The 24,467-nt window shown below is 44.4% G+C and overlaps 1 protein-coding gene across 9 annotated transcripts in view; it reads left to right on the top strand.

The window, feature by feature from the left end:
• Window positions 1–24,467, top strand: part of LOC147731318 (guanine nucleotide exchange factor for Rab-3A-like) — a 269,847-nt gene that overhangs the window by 16,888 nt on the left and 228,492 nt on the right. Inside the window, exons 1-2 of one of the 9 annotated variants that reach the window (XM_086956364.1) lie at window positions 15,197–15,260; window positions 15,383–15,441. The exons of the other annotated variants lie outside the window; for them this stretch is intronic. Of the exons in view, the coding sequence (XP_086812490.1) occupies window positions 15,404–15,441 (38 nt within the window). The 5' untranslated portion in view covers window positions 15,197–15,260; window positions 15,383–15,403. Of the gene's footprint in view, window positions 1–15,196; window positions 15,261–15,382; window positions 15,442–24,467 lie in introns of those variants that run through there. 9 annotated transcript variants of the gene reach the window in all.

Raw genomic sequence — 24,467 nt, 5'->3', positions numbered from 1 at the left:
TGGATGGTGTCGATGGACTTGCAGGATGCGTATTTTCACATCCCAATCCTGAAGTCGCACAGGAAGTATCTCCGTTTTACGGTGGGATCGCAGCACTATCAGTTTGCGGTCCTCCCGTTTGGACTTACTACTGCGCCTCGAGTTTTCACCAAGGTGATGGCGGTGGTGGCGGCGCATCTCAGGAGGTCAGGGATCCCTGTATTCCCTTATCTAGACGACTGGCTGATCAAAGCAGAGTCGCCGGAGATGGTGCTCCATCATCTGCAGGAGACAACTCAGTTGTTACACAGGTTGGGTTTTTCGATAAACGTACCCAAATCTCACCTGGTGCCCTCCCAGCGCAACCTGTTCATAGGTGCGGTACTGGACACTTCTGTATGTCGTGCATTCCCTCCACCTCAAAGGATTCGCGACATTCAGGAAATGATTCCTTTATTCTTCAATGGAGCGGTTGTTCCAGTCCTGAAGGTCCTTCGTCTGCTCGGTCTGATGGCTTCTTGCATTCTGTTGGTCAGTCATGCACGCTGGCACATGAGGGCACTCCAGTGGTGCCTCCGCAGGCAGTGGTATCAACACAACGGGGATCTCAGGGAGTCAGTGAGGATCTCCAGAGAAGCTGCAGCGGACCTGTCCTGGTGGGGCGTGGAAGGCAATCTGTCACAGGGAAAGCCTTTTCAGCTACCTCCATCAGTGGCCACAGTGATATCGGATGCATCCACTCTCGGGTGGGGTGCTCATCTGGGAGACCTGGAGGTCAAGGGTCTTTGGTCTCCGGAAGAAAGGTTGTTTCACATCAACCTTCTGGAATTGAGGGCGATACGTTTGGCGCTCAAGGCCTTTCTCCCTTCCCTTCGCGGTCGTTCGGTCCAGGTCCTAACGGACAACACGACTGCGATGTGGTACATCAACAAGCAGGGAGGAGTAGGGTTGCAGTGTCTCTGCAGAGAGGCTCTGCGTCTCTGGTCCTGGGTTCAGGGCCATCAGATTTGTCTGGTGGCAAATCATCTGGCCGGGGTTCTGAACGTGCGTGCGGACAGTCTCAGTCGGCAGTTTTCTGCCGACCACGAGTGGAGGCTTCACCCGGAGGTTGTTCGCAACATCTTTCAGATGTGGGGGACTCCTCGGGTGGACCTGTTCGCCACTCACGAGAATGCTCACTGCCCTTCATTCTGCAGTCTCCAGTATCCGATGCAAGGAGCATTGGGGGACGCGTTTCAGTTGAGTTGGGGAGATCGACTCCTTTACGCGTTTCCCCCCATACCTTTGATTCCTCGAGTTCTGAGGAAGATTCGTCAAGACCGGGCCCAAGTCATATTGGTCGCCCCGGATTGGCCGAGAAGGGTGTGGTATTCGGACCTACTCCACCTATCCTCTCACCCGCCGCTCCGTCTCCCTCACAGGGCAGACCTCCTCTCTCAGTTGGAGGGGCAGGTTCTACACCCCCACCTCCAGACATTACACCTTCATGCCTGGAGATTGAACGGGGCAACTTGAGTTCTTTTTCTCTCCCTCATGAGGTGGTGGATGTCATTCTCTCTGCCAGGCGTGACACCACTAAGTCCATTTACTCCTATAGGTGGACAAAATTTGTTTCTTGGTGCAGGGAGAGGGATATTGACCCTTTGAGGGCTCATTTGTCTAATATTTTACAGTTTGCCCTTTATCTGGCGCAGCAAGGTTTGGCTGTGTCCACGGTCAAGGGTTATCTTTCGGCCTTATCGGCGTTTCTATGTTTGCCGGATCAGCCTTCTCTCTTTAAGTCTCCGGTGGTTGTGAGATTTTTGAGGGGTCTTGTGAATTTGTTTCCTCCTACCCCTTTTATTATTCCTCATTGGGATTTGAATCTTGTGCTGACCTTTTTAATGGGTTCTCCCTTTGAACCCTTGCACAAGTGTCCATTGAGGCTTCTCTCTTTTAAAACTATTTTCCTCGTTGCAATCACCTCGGCAAGGAGGGTAAGTGAGCTTCAAGCTCTAAGTTCCAAACCCCCGTTCCTGACCATTCATGCAGAAAGGATGGTTCTTAGGACCAGGGCTGCTTTTCTGCCTAAGGTGGTGACTCCTTTCCATCTTGGGCAGTCCATTACCCTTCCTACCTTCTATCCTCCCCCTCACCCGTCTAAGGAGGAAGAGAGACTGCATCGCCTGGACCCTAAGCGGGCGGTGTCCTTCTATCTGGACAGGACTAAGGACTTCCGGATGGACGACCAGCTCTTTGTTGGCTTTGCTGGCTGCAAGAAGGGCAGAGCGGTGCACAAGCGCACTCTTTCCAGATGGATAATCCTGTGCATCAAGATCTGCTACTCCCTTGCGGGTAAGGACCCTCCTGAGGGTATTAGAGCTCATTCAACTAGAGCAAAGTCTGCAACATCTGCTTTGTCTAGGGGTGTGCCTGTTGAGGATATTTGCAGGGCCGCGACTTGGGCCTCCCTCCACACTTTCGCGAAGCATTACTGCTTAGATACCGAGGTGAGGAGGGATGGCCACTTCGCGCGTTCTGTCCTCCAAGACTTCCTGGTGTAGCAGAGTAGACACCCTCCTCCGGGAGTGGGGACTGCTGTGGGAATCTATTCACAAGGTGAGGAATCCACACGGCAGATGTATCTATCAGAAGAACAAGTTACTTACCTTCGGTAACGCTTTTTCTGGTAGATACTATATCTGCCTGTAGATTCCTCACTGACCCACCCGCCTCCCCGTTTGTCTACTCTGCTATACCTGGTCTTTCTGTATATATGATTATAATACTGTTGTATTGATTTGGTTCTATTTGTACTGTGTACATTGTATATTTGCATATTTGCTATCGTTGGTCCGTCCGTGTGCCTCGAAGGCACGGAAAAAAGGGCGGAACTGACGTCATCACGCCGGCGTGGGCCTAATATGGGGTCGGTGACGTCAGACGGAGTCGCGCTCGATGCCGTGCTCCTGTGACGTCGCCCACGACGGCGTGCTACGAAGAAAATTTCCGAACGTTGCTGACGCAAGGGGGATATTCACAAGGTGAGGAATCCACAGGCAGATATAGTATCTACCAGAAAAAGCGTTACCGAAGGTAAGTAACTTGTTCATCAGAAGACAGTTGAAAACAAGTCTGATTCCATCCTGGCAAAAGAATCGGGAAAGACAGTCGCACTCTCAAACTCAATCTTCAGCTTACAATCCACAGATTGGAAACAACCCAAACAGCAAACTACTTTTGATAGGCAGGTAAGTTAAGGAGTGCTGCCCTATGGTTCCATGGGGTATTACACAGTTATGTAATTTTGTATATAACTTTTCTGGCCCACACTAATACTATTACCCTCAAGCTCAGCGTTCAGCAGCCAACTATAATGTACACATCTTACCTTCACATAAGACATATCTGCTACAAGGGTTGTCCATCCCCAGTACTGTGCAGCCAATGAACCAACATTTATCAAATGAACAGGCATGAAATAACTGAAGAGATCTGCCATACCCTGATGGTCAATATGAAGACTTTAATCTAGTCCACAAATGGAGGTGCCAAATATCTTTTCACTATGGCCCCTTCTTTACATCTCACAATGACACTCAGATATGGGATGATAGTAACAATGCCCATCCCAGCAGATGCCTCCACTTTCTTCTCCCTACAGTCATGTCTGCCCAGGCCCACAACAATGCATAGAATGTCTGACTTGACAACTCAGTGTAGTAACTTTTCTAGCAGACTACACTCATAAGAAATACCATTACGGGACCTGCAGAGCTGTTAAAAGATGCCAGCATTCTGGAAACCATATACTATGCATCTGTGTCTCACACATCTCCACCATGCTGCTATGCTCTGTGACCCATAACACCATAACCACACTTTGGTGCTCATCACACACTACTTGGAAACTCTTCCTACATAGGATCACAAAACAAAGGCAATACCCTTCCAACCACTCAGCCTATATGGCGTAACCTGCTGCCCATGTAGGTAGGTGCTTCAGTGCCCCACATAGGGCTAGTAAGTGCTATACAGATGTTGCAATACAATACAATGTTTATAATTTATATATTACCAAGATTTGCATTGATCCTATTGAAACATTTCTATCCATCACACATCAGAATTGCAAACCAAAATGTACTTCATTTATACTTTCTTAACTGCTTGGTGTTTAAAGTTTGTTGTGTATTAGAAAAAAATGACACCTTACAGTCTTTCTTTTCCTGCTCTCTGTACTCCCCTGAGATTGGCACATGGTTTACATTTTAAAGTTCTTTCACTTTGCAGTCAGCGAAAGACAAGTAAACAACAGCTCTATGCTAAAAGAATAAGCAGCAATTTCCAGAAGACACATGCTGACATTTGACCTTCGTCTTTGAATGCACAGAAAATGTGACAAGCTTAAAGCAAGACTTAAAGTTATTTGTATTGCTCCAGCTTGGCGTTTTTGGTGGTACTGCAGCACCGTCCACACCTGCGCCTCCGCACTAAGGCGCCGATTATGATGGCCGGAGGATGCGGAAAATCCTCTGCGGACCCACCAAAGACCCACCGCCACATTAGGATGGCTGGTGCGTCTTGGTTTCAGTCCGCCGCTTTTCCGCCGATGTTGGCTTACAACCGCGGCGGAAAAGCCCTAATATGGTGGCGGTGTCTCTCAGACACCGCCAGACATATTAGGATGGCTGGCAAAAAATGCTTTTCCGCGGCGGGTTCTCCGCCGTGGAAAAGCATACGGATCTTCACCTCGGGGGCCCGTAGCGGCCCCCCTGGGTGAAGGCGGTGTGGGGAGTACACATGGGGGGTACCTATGGTACCCCCTGCATTTGTATGCAGAAATCGGCAGACACCACGCGGTGCCTGCCGCTCTCTGCATACAAATGCAATGTATGCATTTTTAACATTGCGGCGGGTGCAGCTTGAAGCCGCACCCGCCGCAATGTTAAACATAGAGGATGTGACCGCCAGGGTGGCGGTCACATCCTAATTGCACAGGAGGGAACGCCGCAGCCCATGCGGACGTTCCCTCCTACTCAGGGCTCGCGGACGGACGCAAGTCCGTCCGCGATCGTAATGTGCCCCATAGTTTGAGATAAATACTGTGCCAGCTGTTTAGGTCATTTGGTGGCTGATGCAAAGATTAATATCGGCTGACCCGGCCCTCAAATGCCCCCTGTGTCTATGTCCCTGGATCACGATGAGACCAGAAATATACCTACTGTATAGGGTGTGACTTGTCCATCTCCAAAGGAGGAGAGTCAAGAATAGGCTGTGTGGCAAAGTTAAGTAAATTATGATTTATTGATTTTATGTTTCAAATATATAGACAGATAAGAATAGAGCTCACAAGCTGAGGGGTAACTAAAGATTTAATTAGAGGAGTTTTAACTCTTCTCACTGAGCATACTACTCCCGGCGGGCTAGGTAAAGCATTTTATGATAGCCATTAAAGCTGAGTTTGAAGACTACTTTATCTCTTTCTAGTTAGGAGTAGTACCTTACCAGTACAGACATTTGCACTCACATGTACACTCTTTTGATTCAGCAGTGTACCATTTAGCTGTTACTGTACGTCTGTCCTGTCCGGTTGTGTGCAGTGGCGCTAGTATATCTAGGTCCCCCAGATTCCAAAGTTAATATTGCCTATGTTGTTTATAGTGGACAAATTACAATTTTCCAATAGATTACTCATGTTGACTCTCTTCCATGCTCTATATTTGGGAACAGTAGCACTCCAGGGTTCTGATGGGATAGGGTCAAATCTGGGTGAAAACTGTAATAGATAGTGAATGATAAGTCTGTGGAAGGGTAGCCAACAAATCGGCCAATGTTTATTATATGTAGTAAATAATAGGTCATGGGTATGGTCAGTCGTATGTGTTGGGCCAATTAGTATTTTTAATAAACCAATGGCCTGCAAATCATCCCTAAGTCCCTGGTGGTTGAGATGTTAAACCGTTGACGCACGGGGTACCCAGGATCAGTTTGTGCAATGCAGACTTTCACAGATTGACAGGGCTCTGAAGGCCTAAAGGACGAGTGCCTGTTGGTTGTGTTGGCTTTGGCTTCTTCCCTTCTCAAGTTCTTTAGTAGTCAGGGAAAAATGGTGGTTCCTCCTCATTCGGTTGGACCCGTTTGATGCTGAAATCAGATCCTGCCCTACAGCCTTCCTTTTGACAGACCTCTCCTGCTCCCCAGCCGCTCTCATTACAAAGTCCTTCAGCTTGGGGTTTGGGTCGATGATGTGTGCCATCCTTCTTCCCTAGGTTTACTGTACGTCTTCCTCATACTCAGGGTAAGCATTACATTCTATATATGATTCCATTGTTTGAAAGAGAGGGCTACGCAAAATTGAAATTGATATCTACATTAAAACTGTATGCTACTTATTCCTTTATTCTGTTAATAGGTTGCGTCCTCTCAGTGAAACCCTAGTCAATACAAACTGGTTACCCTAAGAATCAGTCTGAGACAACATCAAGGGTGTCCTGGTCTAGCTTTGTTTTTTTCTCTCCTTCCCATCGCCTTTTCTCAGCATTCTTTCTTTACTACACAGACATTCATTAATTTTGCTTTATACACATATAGCTGGGACAAGGCAGGCCTAGCATCTGGATTCTATGCTAATTTGACCTTGGAGCCCAACAGTTTGTGATGTGATTGTACTGATGCAGTGTGTTTTTAAGTGGCCTGAATTGAGGGTGATGACAGGCCTAATTTAGATTTTGGCGGACGGGTTGCTCTGTCACAATAGTGAATGATATCCCATCTACTTCATTACAGGTGCTATGTGCTATAGGATATAATGTTCTTGTAATAAGTCTGACAGGATATTTGTCATGTTTCTGACGGAGTAACCAGTCCATCAAACTCTAAGTCAGACCCTAATTATGAAAGTTGTGATTCACTTTCTGGTGAATGTGTTTAGTAGAGAAGGATTACCTGTAAAATTAGACATCTAGATACCAATTTCAATTGATAAAAGAATCAATTGAATTCAGTTATCATTGAAGTTAAACATCTATTGGCAGAGATTTCTGCAAGATAACCTGCAGGCGTTGAGAGCCTCTCCACCGTCAGTGAAGGGTAAAATGCAATTTGAGCTTTGAGAATAAAGGTAATTTTGCAACAAAGAGGTGCCTGTGGTAGTAGTTGTGTGAGTGTTTGGCTTTGATGTGCTCTCTGTCATGTGGTTGATAGCACTGCTAGCAAATGTATGGAAATTGTGCTTGTCCGTATTCTACAGATCACAAGTCTATGCACTATTTTTGTTGTTTGTGTGTTCACTGACTGACCCAGAACTAAGCGCATAACCTTGGGAGCATGAAAAAAACAAGTTCTGTTCTTAAAGTGAAACATGATGGTTAGAAATGAGCAGGCAATTGAAATAACCCCACCCCTGGAGAGGGAGCAACACGTTTTTCTTAACAATGGCACTTGATGACAAAGACTGGGAGTGGTTCTACTGTACCTGAGCACGTCAGAAGGAACAGATACTGTACTGACCTTGTGGTGACAGCATATGTCCATGGTTGGAAGTTCAGCTGCAGTAACAACGTTCTGCATTGTAGGATCTTCATTAATATTCATAAACATTAGAGTATTTTCCAACTGCATTTGTGGACCCAGGCTCAGGGAGGGGTGCTGCATGTCCCTTTACCTTTTTTAAGATATCTGCATGGGGATAAAAACAATGTTTTAGCCACAGGTGGGATCTGGTACCTCACCACCAGGCCTAGGTGGTCAGAGTATCTCTACTCTGCCCCCTTATGTCCTCTCTTTATTTTTTTCGGATGAATTGGGTCTGAGTCCCGAGTCATAAGATGGCTCCCACCACATCCTTGTTGATGTGGTGACAGCCAATTAGATCTCAGCATGAGATCTGTCGGCTTCACGGGTCCTCCACAGCATAATATATAAATGTTTTTGAGCATTAGTTGCTCAAAAACTACAAAACAGATTTACACCAAATCACAAAAATAACTCTTTCTGGGCCCTGATCTTGCTTTCTTCCAACTTTAGTGTAAATCTATTCAGAAATTTGGGCTGTAACTGTGTCTAAATCTCCTATGGAAGAATACATGTGGAAAACGTGTTTTGGGACACCCCCTTTTTCTCTCCCACTTGATGGAACACCCCAAAACTTTCCAGGAAGGAGCTGCAGTACAAAATCTTTTTGGTGGGACAGATATATTAAGATTTATTAAACAGCGACAAAGATATAAGCAAACCCAAAAATGTATTTCATATGGGAACACAATCTTAACTATAACTATCTGTATGTAATTCAACATCAATGAAAGGGTAATAAGACTCCATGGCAAGTTGGAAGGAGAAGAAATTAAAAACTCTCTAGGTAATGCTCTGTTTCTACTGAGATGGTGCCTACTATTTCAAAGAACCGCCATAGAGGGAGACCCAGGGAGAAAAGGTCATCGTCATTCTCATCATTAGCATTCATGGTCTCCTTTAAAGACCATGGCTTTGTAGATTAAAGCCTCAGGTCCATCATGCTCGTCTTTGAAAACAGGCTTGATGTCGATGGCCTAGCACCGCCATCACCACCACTTCAATAATTCTTAGACATCAAAGCACTGTAAGCACACAATGGAATTTCCCTCAAAGTATTCTAGTTGCACAACAGAGTCCCCTTTGTTGTCGATCCATCCCATTCATTTGACATCATCATAACATTCATCAACAAAGGTACTACTATCACCCCACATCTTGCTGCCGCTCTGACCAACATCGAGATTTTTGATGATGACTTTCTCTCCTGATCTCTATTCCCCTATCGGTATATTCAAACAAGCCTGGACTTCTAAGGTATTGGATGCAGGATTGACCTAGTTGCATTGCTGTTACAGGGTTGAATAGCACAATTACTTGCGTACAAGAGTATTAAGTAGTCACACAACACTTGAATTACTGTTTTAAGTACTAATTTATGTGCCTGATCTCAATGGCGCTAGGAAGATGGCAAAGTTGAAAATACCTGATGCTGTTTCTCACGTGATTCTGTTACAGACTGTTTAAGAAACTAAAACAAAAGTGTCCAGCATAAAGAATTCTGATGCTTGTATGACCAAATATCTGGAATAAAACATTGTGTCAAAAGTATCTTCAGCAAAAATATTGAGGTTACATATTTTATATGTAAACTACCAAAGTATTGTGCAACAGAATATTGTCCACAAAGGGTAAGTGTATAAAAATGTACATATATATTACATTATAAACTTCTCACAACAATAGCACAGCTACGTGTGCACAATCCTTCCTTAAATGAGAGGCTCAATACTAACGGTGCATTGGGTGGTTTATTCCAAAGTTCCAAAAGCCAGAAACCCAACGGTTTTTACACACCTTGATCACGAGTGTAAAGACCGAAACGCTTTGGATGAGAAGTTTATAAATACAGGGCGTTCTCGTACCCTCCGCGTGCACCATTTCTGCGAGTCACGGCTTTTACGAGACAGTGGAAACTTAATTATATATTATGTGTAATTTCATTAATATATGAGACTAAGAACTAATAATACAATTTAAAATAGATTATCTTAAAATTAATGTATGTTAATATGAATATATATATCTTAAAAATATAAAAGAATTAATTTAAAAAATGCATTCAAATATTAACATAAAAAATACAATTTACATTAAAAATACAATTTAAAGTTAGAAAAATTAAGAATTTACATGTGATTTTCTTACTCCAAACTAAGCAGCAGTAGGGGAAGTGTTCTAATATTCTTTCTACAAAAGCAAGGAAAGTATTGGACCAAGGAGGGCTTAGATTTACAATTTTCACTCTAACCTAATCAGTAGTACAGAGTGTTAATAGCCTCACTCCAACATAATCAGAAGCAGGGCAAGTATTGGACTTTATGGAGTTAGATTTACTATTCTCACTTGACTGTAAGCTAAAGCCGAGAAAGTGTTGAAGTTTGGAGGGGTTAGATTTAATACATGTACTATTCCCACTCTAAAGTTAGCAATTGTAGGGAACATTTTTGACTATGGAGGGGTTATATTTAATATTCTCACTGCAATCTGAGCAACAGTAGGAAAAGTGTTGGAACTTGGAGGGATTTCATTTACATTTCCCACTCCAACTTAAGCTAAAGCAGGGTAAGTGTTGGAGTCCGTAGGAGCGATTTTTAATATGCTTAAACATGAGCAAATGCAGAGGATGTGTTTGACTTTGAAAGAGTATATTTACTATTCCCACTTCAGTCTGAGCACTCTAGTTCCACTCTAATTTAGGTAACAGTAGCTAAAGTGTTGGTCTTTCGTGGGGTTAGATTTGCTGTTCCTACTCCGATCTAATCAACAGTAGGGAAAGTGTTGGAATTTGGAGCTGCCATTTTTACTATCGCCACTCTAATGTAAGTGAAAGCAGGAAAGTATTGAACTTTGGTGGGATTAGATATACTATTGCTACTCCTATCTAAGCAACATTAGAGAAAGTATTGAACTTTGGAAGGTTCAGATTAACTGTTCCCACTCCAATTTTAGCAACAGTAGGGAAATGTTATGATTTGGAGGCGTTGGCTATACCATCCCAATTCAAACTTTATTTTTTTTTAAATACATAGAAAAATAAAAATATTTAAGCATATTCAAAATAAAAAGATTAATTATAGATAAAAAAGAATGTTTAAATGAAAACTAATTCATATTTCGAAATGAATATAAAAAAAGTAAAAATTATTCAAATAAATTCACTTCCTTTTCCTACTATTCAAACACCAGCAACATAAAAAGAAAAAAAGTTCTCTATAAAACATAACTAATATTACATTAATTATTAAATAAAACATATAAAATTAAAACAAATAAGAAATATAAAACTCTCTTTTTGTGAAATAAATTAAATTCACTGATCAACAAACTAAATTAATTTAAAAAACGTACATACAAATTAAATAAATAATTTACATATTTTAATTAGTGTAACAATTTCTTAATAAATAAAAAACAATAATTTAAATTGTCAATGACGTCCCACCCTAATTCCCTTCAAACCCAACAAATGATACTGAAGTAAAAATTACACATTCAGAATTACAAACTATACTAATACAAATATACTAAGAATAAATTATCGAATGTACACCTTTAATTATCAATTAATTATGTAATCAACATAAAATATGAATTGATATGGTAAAACAATAATGTATCTTTTAAATAACTTCCCACCCTAATTCCCAACAGACCCCAACAACGTGCTAATGAATTGAAAAGTTCTAATTAAATGCGAAAAATGTAAATAAAACATTCCAAATTACACACTATACCAAAATAGTTAAATTAACAATGATAAAATACATAAATATCAATTAATTATTTAATTAACAAAAACCTTTATTCGAAATAAAAAACAATAATTTATATCAACTTTTCATCAACATCCCCAGAAACCCAACAAACTGCTTCTGATTTAAAATTTGCTAATTAAATTTAACAAAATTAAATTACACCTTAAAAATTACAAACTATAATAAAAAATAAAAAACAATTAGTATGATATTATAACTAAACATAATATAGTTCAATTAATTTAAGAATATATATTTAATAGAACTATATTAAAGAGAACAATATTGTTTTAATCTATATTTTATACAAAATTTTATATACCTGCAAAACAGTAGTCTCGCTTTTTTTATTCTGCCCAACAATTTGTGAGATACAATAGTTTGGGCACAGTATTACTGTATCCCCTTATTGTTTCCACAATATTTGGGTAATTCACCAATTCTGACTTTGCCTCCAAAGATAGATTTTTTAAAGCTGCAATGGGTGGCTCCTCAAAGTGGGATATCTTGTTCAGGAAAAAATCCTTGACAAGCACGTTTTTGGGGACGTCCAACAGAGCACTTGTTTCAATTCTTTCGGTTGAAGGCAATCAGACAGTAATGTTGCCGCCACTTCCTTGTGCAATGAAATTAACAGAAAAGTGTTGATCGATCATATTAAAAAAATGCTGTGTGACCAATCCAGTTCAACAGACCGCCATCGACACCAAGGTGCCTCTGTAGTAGAGTGACACATGCTCTCCATTCTCTGGTGGAACTACCCCAAGAACAGTACAGCCAGGCCATAATCTTCAGCTCCACTTCGAGGACTGATAACCCTACTGAGTCTCCAGCTTTACGTCAAATGCCAGTTCCAATGAGTGAACCTGGTGATGCAAATGCTACAATTTCAGCATCTGCAGCAATGGTTATTATGAGTCACCAACTGAACCCTAATCAATTAAAATATTACTGTTGCAAGAAATTGTGTTATACGGAAATGACTGATACAGATTTTGAAAGAAGAGAAATAATCTTCCCTCCTTCAGCCAATCCACACTATTAATGGTTTCTTGCTTACTGTTGGTTCCATGAAAGATATTTTTTTCTGCCGAAGACATACTTCTCGATTGCTATTGGAGTCTTGTCCATCCTTGCATGGCTTACAATGTTGGTCATAATTTAGCTCCTTTTAATAGGAAGTATATTGCAGTTTCCTCTGGTTCAAGAATTGGAACATCATTCTTCTTCTCACAGAGCACAATGGGATTATCATGCTGTAAACTTAATTGATTATCCAGTGCTGCATGGTGTTGTTTAAGAAAATCTGATCTTGGGACTCACATAAATGATTCAACTCCCTTATGCTTAAACATATACCTAGATTGTATTCTAGTTCTTGGTCCCTTGCAGTTTCATGGGCTATAAATGCTGTAAAACATCTACGGATTGACTTAAGTTCATATGCCTCCTTAGACAGTGAAGATCCCAATTCAAATGCTGAAAATCATCAGGAGCTATTGCCCTGTCTTTATTATGGTCACCATTAAATTCATGGATCAAAAAGCTACAGAGTAAAATATAATTTAACACCGCGAGTGCATTGCCAGGTCCTGTCCATAAACAAAAAGTTTCCAGAAAAGGTTCCCTTATTTTAATAGGGGTACACGGTCTGGGCCTATTTCCAAGAACCACAGAAACTGAAAACAATCCTCATTTCTAATCACAGATTTATTTATTTGACATAGCTTGGCCATATATTTCAAAATAAACTCTCTCATATGTAAACTCTGTCAAATTCTCCTCTGTTGCCCAAAATGTTTTTTAAGGTATTGGCTATTCAAGTTTTGTAAATGATTGAACATAGATTATGTATTCACCTTTTTATCTTGATGCACTGCACAAACAGTTTCTTCACGTGTCACCAATTGAGCAACATGGTTGTCACCCATTGTTGTTTGATTAAAATATATATTGACTACACATCAACCAATGGGTTCAGACCCATGTGTTTATATGTTTTGCTTTGTTTTGTTTTGACCGTTTCTGGCATTACAGCTGTCTTCGGCCCGGCTTGCTTGAATCCTGATGGTGCAGTGAGCAAGGGACTCACATCTGAGTATACCCTTCCACGCTTATGGTGGACAAAACGATTCAGAAAAGGGGGTGGTGATGAACTTGCTCACTGCACCATCAGGATTCAAGCAAGCCGGCCGAAGACGGCTGTAATGCCAGAAACCGGTCCCCGGAAGCTTGTTTCCTTTCCAGTATAAGAATTGGCTTGGTAGTTTGGTCTGCCCTGTTCCCATGATGCACTGGGCCAGGGACAGACTAATTTGCATGTAGCCAGGTTCTGAGCTGGGATGGTGCAGTGAGCTAAAAAACGGTGATGGATCAAGCCCTGATCTGTTGACTGGGTAGGAGTGTTCTGTTTAATTCAGATACTCTGTTCATCACCACCCCCTTTTCTGAATTGTTTCATCATGCAGCGGTAGCCACATTATAGATATACAGGTGACAGTCCTGCCCTGATTGATTTAGAGGGTATTTTAATTCTCTTTCAAGAGATTGTTCACGTGCACTTTACTTTTTATCATTTTTGGTCCTGAAGCAGCGCAAACCACCCTTATGGCGATGCAGGCACGAAACATGTCGACCTTGACCCTGGACTCCCAGGCAGAGTAGGCCTATAGTGCCAGATTTTATTACCTAATTTGTAGTATATCCGTAAGGGGTATACAAGGTAAACTGTTGTTTACCTTCTATTAATCTTCCCATCACTTTGCACGCACTTTTATCACCCTTTTTTTTCTACCCTCTTCTGTTTTGACCCTCACCCCGCACACCTGCATGCACCATCCTGCAGTCCTTAAAAGATCTCCGATAAAGAGACCCTTCGGGGGACCCGTAGGGAATTGCAGCACCGGCACTACGAGGAGCAACTGCCCAATGATGAAGAATGACACCTCTCGGGGTGTGTGAGGGCATCAAAGGACAATAAGTGGTCTTCCATTTACCTAGGATGTATTTTTCTTCTTCTTTTTTCCTTTTCACCTTTTCATTCTTTTTGTACACGGGTGACCTTTTGCACCCTTGGACGGCGGTGACTTTTTGCACCCTGCCATAGGAACAGTGTCCCCTTTTTGGTTGGATGTATGTATTAGGAGCAAGGACACTGGACCTTAAATAGCTCCTTGGCCCATTCTTCCTTTGATAATACTATTGAGCATGGCGGCACAGCCGAGGACAATTACCGTTGTTTCTTTTTCCTTTTTTCCTTTCTATAGGCATAAGATGCATTAATTTACTGATCTTGGGGGTTGATATCTTGATCCTGCCTCGGCATAATTTTCTGCTGCTAGACTCGGGTTAGAAAACCCCCCTGATTCCTGGTTCCAGCAGGAAAAATTGAGACAGGAATATCCTTGGGGGTTTGACACAGTTACTACCATTTTAGCCCCCTCTACACTTCTCACCTGAGAGGATCCAGCTCATTACGTTTACCACAGACAGGCAGTAGTTACACAGACAGCAGTAATATAAATTTCTCCCTTACTTTATGTAGCACGGGGATTTATAATGTGCGTACATTTACATGGGAACTTCACGGGTACTAGTGGTCCTCGTGAATGTTATAACCTAGCGCCGAGCGTGAGCAAGTTTAGCAATGTGTTGCTGACAGTTGTTATCCTTGGGCATTTCTGGTGACACCGCATTTAGCCCGAGGACTACCCTTATAAGTATTTGCCCCATACACTAGCTAATGCGCAGATACTGGGAAGTAGTTATCCCTATGACTGCATGCACATTTTATATCTGCACCCGCGCAGGCGCGCTATGCTTAACCACGAAAGGATTTACCGGAAAAGGAAAACGCCCGAACACCTGACTCCTTCGCTCTATTTAGTATCCCGTCTTGCCATTTCCAGTTACTTAACGCCAGACGCATGGAGGGGGTAGGTGTAAAGGAGGCTGCACCCTGGGGATACTGTAAGTAGTTCATTGGTTAAGGGAATTGGATGCTGTGATCAACTTGCTCATAAGTATCCCTTCTCTTTTTTCGGCATCTGTGTCCGTACTAGTCTGTTTATGTTTATATTTGTTTTTCACAGCCCAATAGTGTGCGGGCATTCATGGTCTGCGAGTGGAGGTACCTTCTTGGCAGTGGGAGGTAAGCCCTCTTTTAGAACCCTCGTGAGGGGGTGCTACACTTGTATCACATTAGCAGCTGCTGGGATTTTGAATGAATGGTGCCCCTTATGGACATATATAGGGCCACTCGAGATATCATGTAAAAGTAGGAGAGATGACAGGGTTTACACATGAGTTTAGACACTGCCTGTGACATCCTACTGAGCCAGTGTTCCATTGAATATGCACATATGCTTCTTGAGCCTAGCTTTCTTTGACTGTCGTGAGTTTTCAAAGTGCGTACAGCTGTGGCACACCATGAGAGATCAAGTTGTTACTGATGCTCATATCTGTCATTTGTTTCTTTTCCTAGATACTAATCAGAAGCCTGTTTCATCAAGCAGCTGTAGCCACATTGTAGGTATACAGGTGACAGTCCTGCCCTGATTGATTTAGAGGGTATTTTAATTCTCTTTCAAGAGATTGTTCACGTGCACTTTACTTGTTATCATTTTTGGTCCTGAAGAAGCGCAAACAGCCCTTATGGCGATGCAGGCGCTAAACATGTCGACCTTGACCCTGGACTCCCGGGCAGAGTATGCCTTTAGAGCCAGATTTTATTACCTAATTTGTAGTATATCTGTAAGGGGTATACAAGGTAAACTGTTGTTTACCTTCTATTAATCTTCCCATCACTTTGCACGCACTTTTATCACCCTCTTTTTTTGACCCTCTTCTTTTTTTGACCCTCACCCCGCACACCCGCATGCACCATCCAGCAGTCCTTAAAAGATCTCCGATAAAGAGACCCTTCGGGGGACCCGTAGGGAATTGCAGCACCGGCACTACGAGGAGCAACTGCCCAAAGATGAAGCATGACACCTCTCGGGGTGTGTGAGGGCATCAAAGGACAATAAGTGGTCTTCCATTTACCTAGGATGTCTTTTTCCTCTTCTTTTTTCCTTTTCACCTTTTCATTCTTTTTGTGCACAGGTGACTTTTTGCACCCTTGGACGTGGGTGACTTTTTGCACCATGCCATAGGAACAGCGTCCCCTTTTTGTTTGGAAAAATGAATGTGTCACTGTTTGGCAAATTGCACCAGCACATATTCAACACATTTAATTGGGACCAGCCTGCAAACGGCCCAATATTAGCTGCCAGATCCGACATCCCTTTTTTCCTGCACTGATAGCCGGTGAAAAATGATGGACTAGAATGTGACCTGAGCGATTGCCATTGGCTGAGATTCATTCCAGCTTTCTTTCCATTCATTTGTTATTTCCTGCACCTATCAGAAACTATTGGTAGGGCCGATAGCACAAAATGGAGAGAGCTATCACAGATGGCTATCCTTGACGGACTTTCATCCTAGCACAAACCCTCTTCTTTATGTTCCAGTTGCCTTTTGCTGCTTCAGGAGGGCAGAAGTGTGCACCAAGCCCACATAAAAGGTTTTTAGTCTGGTTACTGGGAACCATATATTTGTTTGTTTTCTCACTTATAGACTGCATACATAGTCTTCAATTAGTGTGGCATCGCAGCAAATGTGTGATTCATGTAATAATTTTCCAAAGAGTTCCGAAGTGCCCATCGCAGAACAAAGTCTCAGTAAGTTTGTGGAGATGTGCATGCGTGTCCGGTGTGTGGTGTGTATGTGTAAACATATTTGTGTATGCTCAGTGGTGTGTGTGTTGAAGTTTTTGCAGTGCGCTGCATGCGTGCCTTAAGGCATGGTGCATATGTGCTGTTCAATTATGGGTGTATGGAGTATGTAAAGTGCATGCAGTACAGTTGTATGTCCAGAGCGGCATTTATATGAGGATGGCAGAACAGGGCTTTAAGTGGGATGTGTGCTGCCAGTGCTTAGACCCAGAAGTAATTAAGTGACCTTTAAACTGGCCCCTACCAGACCCTATCTTCATCTCCGTAACTTTACAAGCAAAAATATTTCTTAGCAATGTAAAAACGCTTAAAGTACACTGTGTCAGCGATGCAGTTCCTGTTCTCATTTCACATATTTTTTTAATACACCAGATTTTATTGACTTAAACATTATCAAAAAGTAAACATTAGCATGTACAGAGAACACAGTCATGCTAGTCTTAGAACAGCAGGCAATCCACACTTGTATGTTTTGGTTCAATATAGGCCAGAAAACCTCCACCATTGCCTCCAGATTTTCCTGTGTTTATGTGGGCAGCCACTTGCCGCATATATGGGCTCCTTCATTTTGGCACACCTGTCCATTCTCCTGCACCAGTCCACCATCTTCAGGGGCATGACCAAAACCTACAATTGAGCAATATCCCTCTTTGCAAACAGGGTTCCCACCCTAATCAATGACCTCTTTGCCCGCCCCGTGTCCTCCATCAAACGGAGGAGAGAAATATGGGCTATCTTCTTTATTAGGCACCCAAAAACCTGTGACAATATATGACAAACAGATCCCCAATATAGAGATATGATAGGGCAAGTCCATACCACATAACAGAAGTCCACTTCCTCCTCACCACAGCATGTGCAGGAGGATGATGGACGCCTGTGGGCCCTCCACAAACTCATTGGGACCAGATATGTAGTATGCAGATAACGAAGTTGAATCAATTGCAGCTTGGAGCAGATCCCCAGCTCCCTTGGTACCATGAGAGTTTTACTCCATTCCCCATCTTCCAGTGGGTTTACCCATGCTTAACCCTCAATGGTTTGAACTAGTCGGGTGAGTTAATGACTAATGACTTATATGTACGACAGATACCACCTTTCCCTAACACTCCCCACAGCAGCTGTGCCTTTATTGTGCTGAACTCAGGGGGTCTTCCAATAGTGTCCGCGAGGGTCGACAGCGCATGTTGGAGCTGTAGGTTTCCATAGAACTGAGAGTGATGTAAATGGAGCTCCTCTTTTAGGTATTAGAGCGACTTTATGTGAATTCCTCGACAGACAGCCCTAATTGATAAATACCAATGAGGTCCCATTTAGTGAAGCCCTCTAGCTGCATTGTCAGGCCCAACCATCACCCTCTCCACAGGGGAGTTTGCTGTGTGAATTTTCTCTCCCACCCTGTCCAGAGAAGGGGCGCACTCCACACCTGAACTATCACTTACATCAGGTCTGAGAGTGCCCCATTAGTTTTTTACAAAAGTATCAACCCCTAGAATAGACCGTTCTAACTGAAGGTCAGGGTAAATAAGTGCACACCGTGCCCTGGGTCCCCTGGAGCCACTTCCTAGGAATTGCATTGGGGTCATTCTGGATCACGTATAGAAAGCATGGCAGAACCATCAGATTAAATAATCTCACTTCACCGAGGATATTAAGGGGGAGTCTGGGTCATTTCCTGAGATCTACCTTCATTCTAATCACTAAGGGGGCCAGGTAGAGGGACCACGCCAATACCAGTAGCAGAGCTTTATGTATGCCTAAGTACTTAAAACTCAATCGACTGACAAGGATGTAGGTCCGCCAGTGTGTGGTATCTGTAGCGACCGTGAGGGGCACCAATAGGGATTTGTACCAATTCAATTGCAGGGCCAAAGCCAGGCCTTCAAGCTCGAGCAGTTGAATGATACGTGTGCTTGTGAACTCCAGATGAGCTACGAACAGCAGCACATCATCTGTTTGTTTCGATAAACGGTCCTCTGCCCCTTCATCCCAAAGAAACCCTTCCACTTGGGATTCACATCTGACCCAGGTCGCCAGCGGCTCTATCACAAGAGCAAATAACAGAGGCGACAATGTACACCCCTGTCAAGTGCCCTACCTATGGGAAATGTATCTGACAAGGCACTATTTAATCGTAAGGTACAGTGTGTATAGAGTCCCCAATCTCCAGAGGTATTACAGAGGTTAAAGTCAGATATGACCTTCCTCTCTACAGTGGTAGCTTGGTCAAGCAATAAGGCAGTATCAGAGGACAGTGTAAAGCATTTGTTGTACACACTCAGTCATCAAAAGGTTTCACACACTCAAGAACTGAACTCTAGGCCAATTGTTTTTATTTCAAAAGATATAATTGTTTTATTTTAGAACCAACAGGTATCAAAATATACTTTTCTCAATATGAGTGACTTCAGGTAGTTACTTTGCAGAAAGGCAATAGACTTTGTAAGTACAATAGCTACAGTGGTTGCAATAGGCAACACAATTCTAAACACAATTTAACATTGAGCTCTATGGGGTTTTCTACATAAATGCAGTTGATTACTTTAAGGATTACTTTTCTAACCACAGGACGGGATCCTGGATTCAGTCCCGGGACCTAAGCTGTAAACAGTTAAGTAAAAGCGTTTTGGTTACAGTTGTGATTTTTAAAGAATATGAATATATTTTCAAAGTTGACACTTAGAAACTTTTCAGTGAAAAACTAGCAATGTTATCCTATGGAAGGAAATTCAAGTCACAGGTAAAGTAGGTTCTTGTTACTTTTGTAATCCAGTCCTGGACTCTTAGGTTCAGCACTGGGTCCTCTACCTAAGACAGGTAAGTAATTACGTCGGGCGGTCAATGTTATCCAATGGGAAAGTTAAAAAGTGAACAAAGGCTGCAGGCTCGGGACGGAGATGCTTCAGGTGCGACCACCACTTCGAGAGGTAAGTTGGGATCTTAGAGAAGAGGTAGGTACCCCAAAGGAGGGCACAGGGAGCCGTAGGGCGCGGGTGCAGGGGTGTCTTTTGGTGTCGGGAAATCTTACCCTCGGCTGGTCGCGGTTGGAGGGGTCCCTGGTTCTGAGGCTGCAGGCATCGCCTGGTTCGTCGAGGAGGGTCTTTGGGCACTGGACTTCGGGTCCCAGTCGCCAGGGGATGTCCTCGTGGACTTGGGTCACTCAGGCACAGGCCAGGCTTGACGGGTGCAGAGTGGGCTGGATTTGGGGTTCCTGTCTGGCACCAGGGCCATTGGAGCAGAACCACTGCTCATGGGATTCTCAGTCTTTTGGAAGGTTCAAGGCAGGCAGGTACTCCGGAGTTGTCGATGTTGCTGTCCACAGGAGACGCCGGAGTTTCACAGGAACAGGTTCAGGGTCAACAGGCCTGTAGGGTTCTGGGGCCAAGTCAGTGGGCGTCGTCCTTTTGTTAGCAGCTGCGCGGCAGGTCTTCCTGTTTCCTAGTCTTCTTCTTGTTGCAAATCGCAATCTGAGGAAGGAAGGTTCAGGATGCCCCTAAATACTAAATTTAGGGGCATTGCAGGTAGGGCAAGGGCAGGGACCAATGGGTCCCTATCCTGGAGTGGGTACACCCCCTAGCCTGCTCCTCTCCTGTGGGATAGGGGCAGGAACCTAGCTGTGATTGGGTAGAGCTCCCCATCTTCAAAATGGCCGGAGCCCGGGGTCGTGCTTCACCTCGCCTCTCCCACCTGAGGGGTGGAGTTGGCACAGGCTGGCACACCCCCCTTCCTGACGTAGGGTTTCCCGCCAGTCTTCCCACTAGAGTGGGGTCAGAACTGGTGTGGGCTAGTTGCTGAGTACAGCAAATGGTCTGGAGAAGCTCACAAAGGCGGAATGCCTTTGAAGCTTCCATGCCCATCCTGGGGGATGAGGCTTGGCACCTCGTCCCAGGATGTGCATTGTTGCAGGCCCAGGAGAGCGAGGGCTCTTGTAGATTAGGTTTCAGGGGGCATCTCTAAGATGCCCTCAGTAGTGCATTTTACATGAAATCCCACAATGGCATCAGTGTGGGTTTAATGTGCGGAGAAGTTTGATATCAAACCTGTCAGTCTTCAGTGTAGCCATTACGGTGCTGTGGAGTTCGTAATGACAACCTCCCAGCACCATATACTCTTAAAGGCATCACTGCACTTACAGTGCCCAGGAATGGCCCTGGGTACTGTAGGGGCACAGGGCTCATGCACCTGTGCCCACACCACTGGCATAGGGCACCCAGCTAGAGGGGTGGCTGATGTATGCCAGGGCAGTGGGTTTGTGGGCATGGCACACAGGGATGTGTGCCATGTTGACTCTCTGTTTAGTTCTGTACTTAGACACTCAGCCTGTCAAGGCAGTGTGTGGGTGCCAGGGTACAGGGCCCCTAAGGGTGGCACAATAAGTGCTGCCGCCCTTAGGGGTCTCCTCTGGTCACCAAGCCCTGGGTACCTAGGGTACCATTTACTAGGGGCTGACAGGTGGCCAGAGATGCCAATTGGGTTTTAGTTTCAACACAGTTTTAGGGAAGGAACACAGGCCCTGGGTACCTGGTTGGCAGGAGCCATGGGCACACTCCGTCAAAGCACATCAGCAATTCATCAAAAAGTGAGGGCATACCAATGCAAGAAAGATGGCACTTTCTCACAAGGATTTATTTATTTATTTAATTTTCTGTATTCTGTTGACTTCCCCCCTCCCACCCCGGACACCCGCACTTACCTGCACCGGCTGTGACTGATCGAACTCTTTCTCAAAGTCAAGCAATAAGAAGGCGTTTTCACCCTTCAGTCTGTGCTTGTACCCCGCAGCCGCCTGGACCCCATGAATACAATGCCGGGTGCTATGACTGGGCATGAAGCCACACTGTTTCTTATGTATTAATAAGGGGAGGACTGGAAGGAACCTGTTGGCTTGCATTTTGGCATATATTTTTACTTTGTTGTTGATAAGCGAAATAAAACAATACGAGGCACATCGTTCAGGGCACATCCCTGCCCTAGGAATACTATTATTGTAAATAAACCCAGTCCATCTGGCAGGCAGCCCCCATCAAGGGCCTCATTGAACATATTTAATAACAGTGGTAGGAGTGTTTTCCTAAATTGTAGATAGTATTCAATTGGGAACCTGTCTGGGCCCGGAGTCTTGCGGGTTTGCATGCCTGAGAGCTCAATGTTAACATCTGTGGCCCGTGCAGGTAAGAGCGGGGGGCAGTGGGGCCAGGTGGGGATTTTCACAAACGACGACGAGGGAAAATTAAATATTTATTTAATTTTCCCTGGTGGTCGTCTGTCGAATTCCCCCCAACCCGGCCCCAGCGCTATTACCTGCAAACGCTGCGGCTCAATGTTAAGCTCCTCTTCTGTAAAGGGTTGATTGAATTCCTCCCTCACATTGTTTGACAGCACTGGAAGTGGCAGGTCTATAGTCAGGGGGGATGGAGAAGCATAATAGTTTGCAAAAGCCATAGCGATCACTCGGGCTCCCTCCGTTTTCCCGCCCTCCCAGTCCATCACCCCAGGGATCACTCGCTCCCCTGCCACTTAAGTAGCCAACCAATAGAGAAGCTTACTGGACTTGTCCCCCAACTCATAGATCCTACTCTGTGTGGCCATCCAACATTGTTGAGCTTCTTTAACCCCTTCCATGCTCATGACGAGCTCAGCTCGTCATGAAGCACACTGGAGCTGTGCTTATGACAAGGTGAGCTCGTCATGAAATAATGCCTTTCGAGCTTTTCCAGCACAGGAGGGGAAAAGCCATAGCATGGAAGGTGTTAAGAGATAGCTGTCGCACCACCATCCTGTCAAGTTCTAATTGGTGCTCTTCCCTTTCATCCTTAGCACTCCTTCGATCCAGTGTAGCTATATGAGCCTCTAAGTCTGCAATCTGGTGCTCGGACTGTCGGTCCTACGCTCTGAACTGGGACTTCTCCACCCATTTTATGTAAGCCTTACCAGCCCCCCACCAATAAAGTATCTGGAGATTCCACATAGCCCTGGTTCAGTTATATAAAGCTGTCCAATTCATTGGACAAATGGTGGACCAACTTCTCCTTTGCAAGGCGCCATGCCCCCAGCCTCCATACTGGCCTATGGAAGGGGTCAAGGCCCCCCACAAGCAGCACTACAGGCGAGTGGTCTGAGATACCCCACGGCAATATGTATGCTTCCGTTGTGGCTGACAGGTTTAAAGCAGTCCATCGGACAAACTCTATGTACTACCTAGTTTTATGGGGGGTAAAGGTGTTTGTGTATGCCATCTCATGCTGCCTACATACGTGCAAAGCATCACACATCCCCAAATACTCAAAGCACAGGCTGCCAACTGTGATTCTTTCTCGCCTGTGTTTGTGGGAGGTTCTTTGAGCAGTCCGCATGGGGAACCATTACCATTGTAAAATCTCTGCCCATGATGGTAAAACCTTGGAGGAGTCCAAACACAACATCTCTAAATAAGTCTATGGTCTCGCCCACCAACTTTAGGGGGATGCTCAGTAAGTTGTAGTTCTGACGTGCAGTCACCTCCTCTACCCATACACATTTCTCCTGTGGATTGAAGGCTGTATGTACCACTGCCAGGGTCACCTGTCTGCAAAGTAAGATAGCCAGACCTCAGGAGCCCTTGACACACCCCGCATGAGACTCCCTGTTGTAGCCATAGCTGGCCAAAAGCAGACAGCTGGTACCCTGCAGGTGGGCCTCCTGCAGCATTAGCACATCAGGTTTGTGCTGTTTCTCCAGATCAAAGACAGCCTAAAGTTAATGCAGTCAAGGAGGCCATACACATTCCATGTCATTGTCTTAAGGCGTGCCATTGGGTAGGTGTCCTCATCATGTCGACAGATCAGGCCTGTCTACCTGGACCCCTCCTATTCACCCATCTGGGCCAACCCACCACAACTTTTCTTACGGTCCTGGTTTGTACCAGGCCAGGTCTGGATTAAACTACTGTCTATGCCAGCGCTGCCACGCGATCTCCGGCCAACTGGGCCAGAACTACCCCATCCATATCCCCATACTTCCACCCCTGAAGCATCTATGGCCCTTAACATGAATAACACCTAACAAGTGTTACAACCGTGGCAATCACTGTAAACTCCAAACCCCGGTTCAAGCAGTACCAGCACCAGGATCTGTTGCTGCTGGCAGTTCTGAGTCATGGAAAGTAATTATCAAACAGAGCAGGCCTCCACCCGGGGCGGTGCAGAGACCAACTTCTGATATCAGGTCTCCAGTCCATGCTCGGGGTGACTGGGATTAGATGCTGCAGCTCACAGCTAACACCCGGTACCTGTGTCACCGTTAGGGTCAAAGCGAGCTGACCTATGTTGCACCCCACATTGCTCCTCTGAGCCCTAGAGTCGCCGCTTACCATCAAATTTCCTGCGTTGGCCTCTCGGTCTGTTCCATCTCCACAGGCACACTC

The sequence above is a fragment of the Lissotriton vulgaris genome, chromosome 2_1, assembly GCF_964263255.1.
Source record: "Lissotriton vulgaris chromosome 2_1, aLisVul1.2, whole genome shotgun sequence".
Classification (NCBI taxonomy): Eukaryota; Metazoa; Chordata; class Amphibia; order Caudata; family Salamandridae; genus Lissotriton; species Lissotriton vulgaris.
Note: the sequence above shows the minus strand (reverse complement) of the source record. Positions and strands in the feature narration are given on the sequence as shown.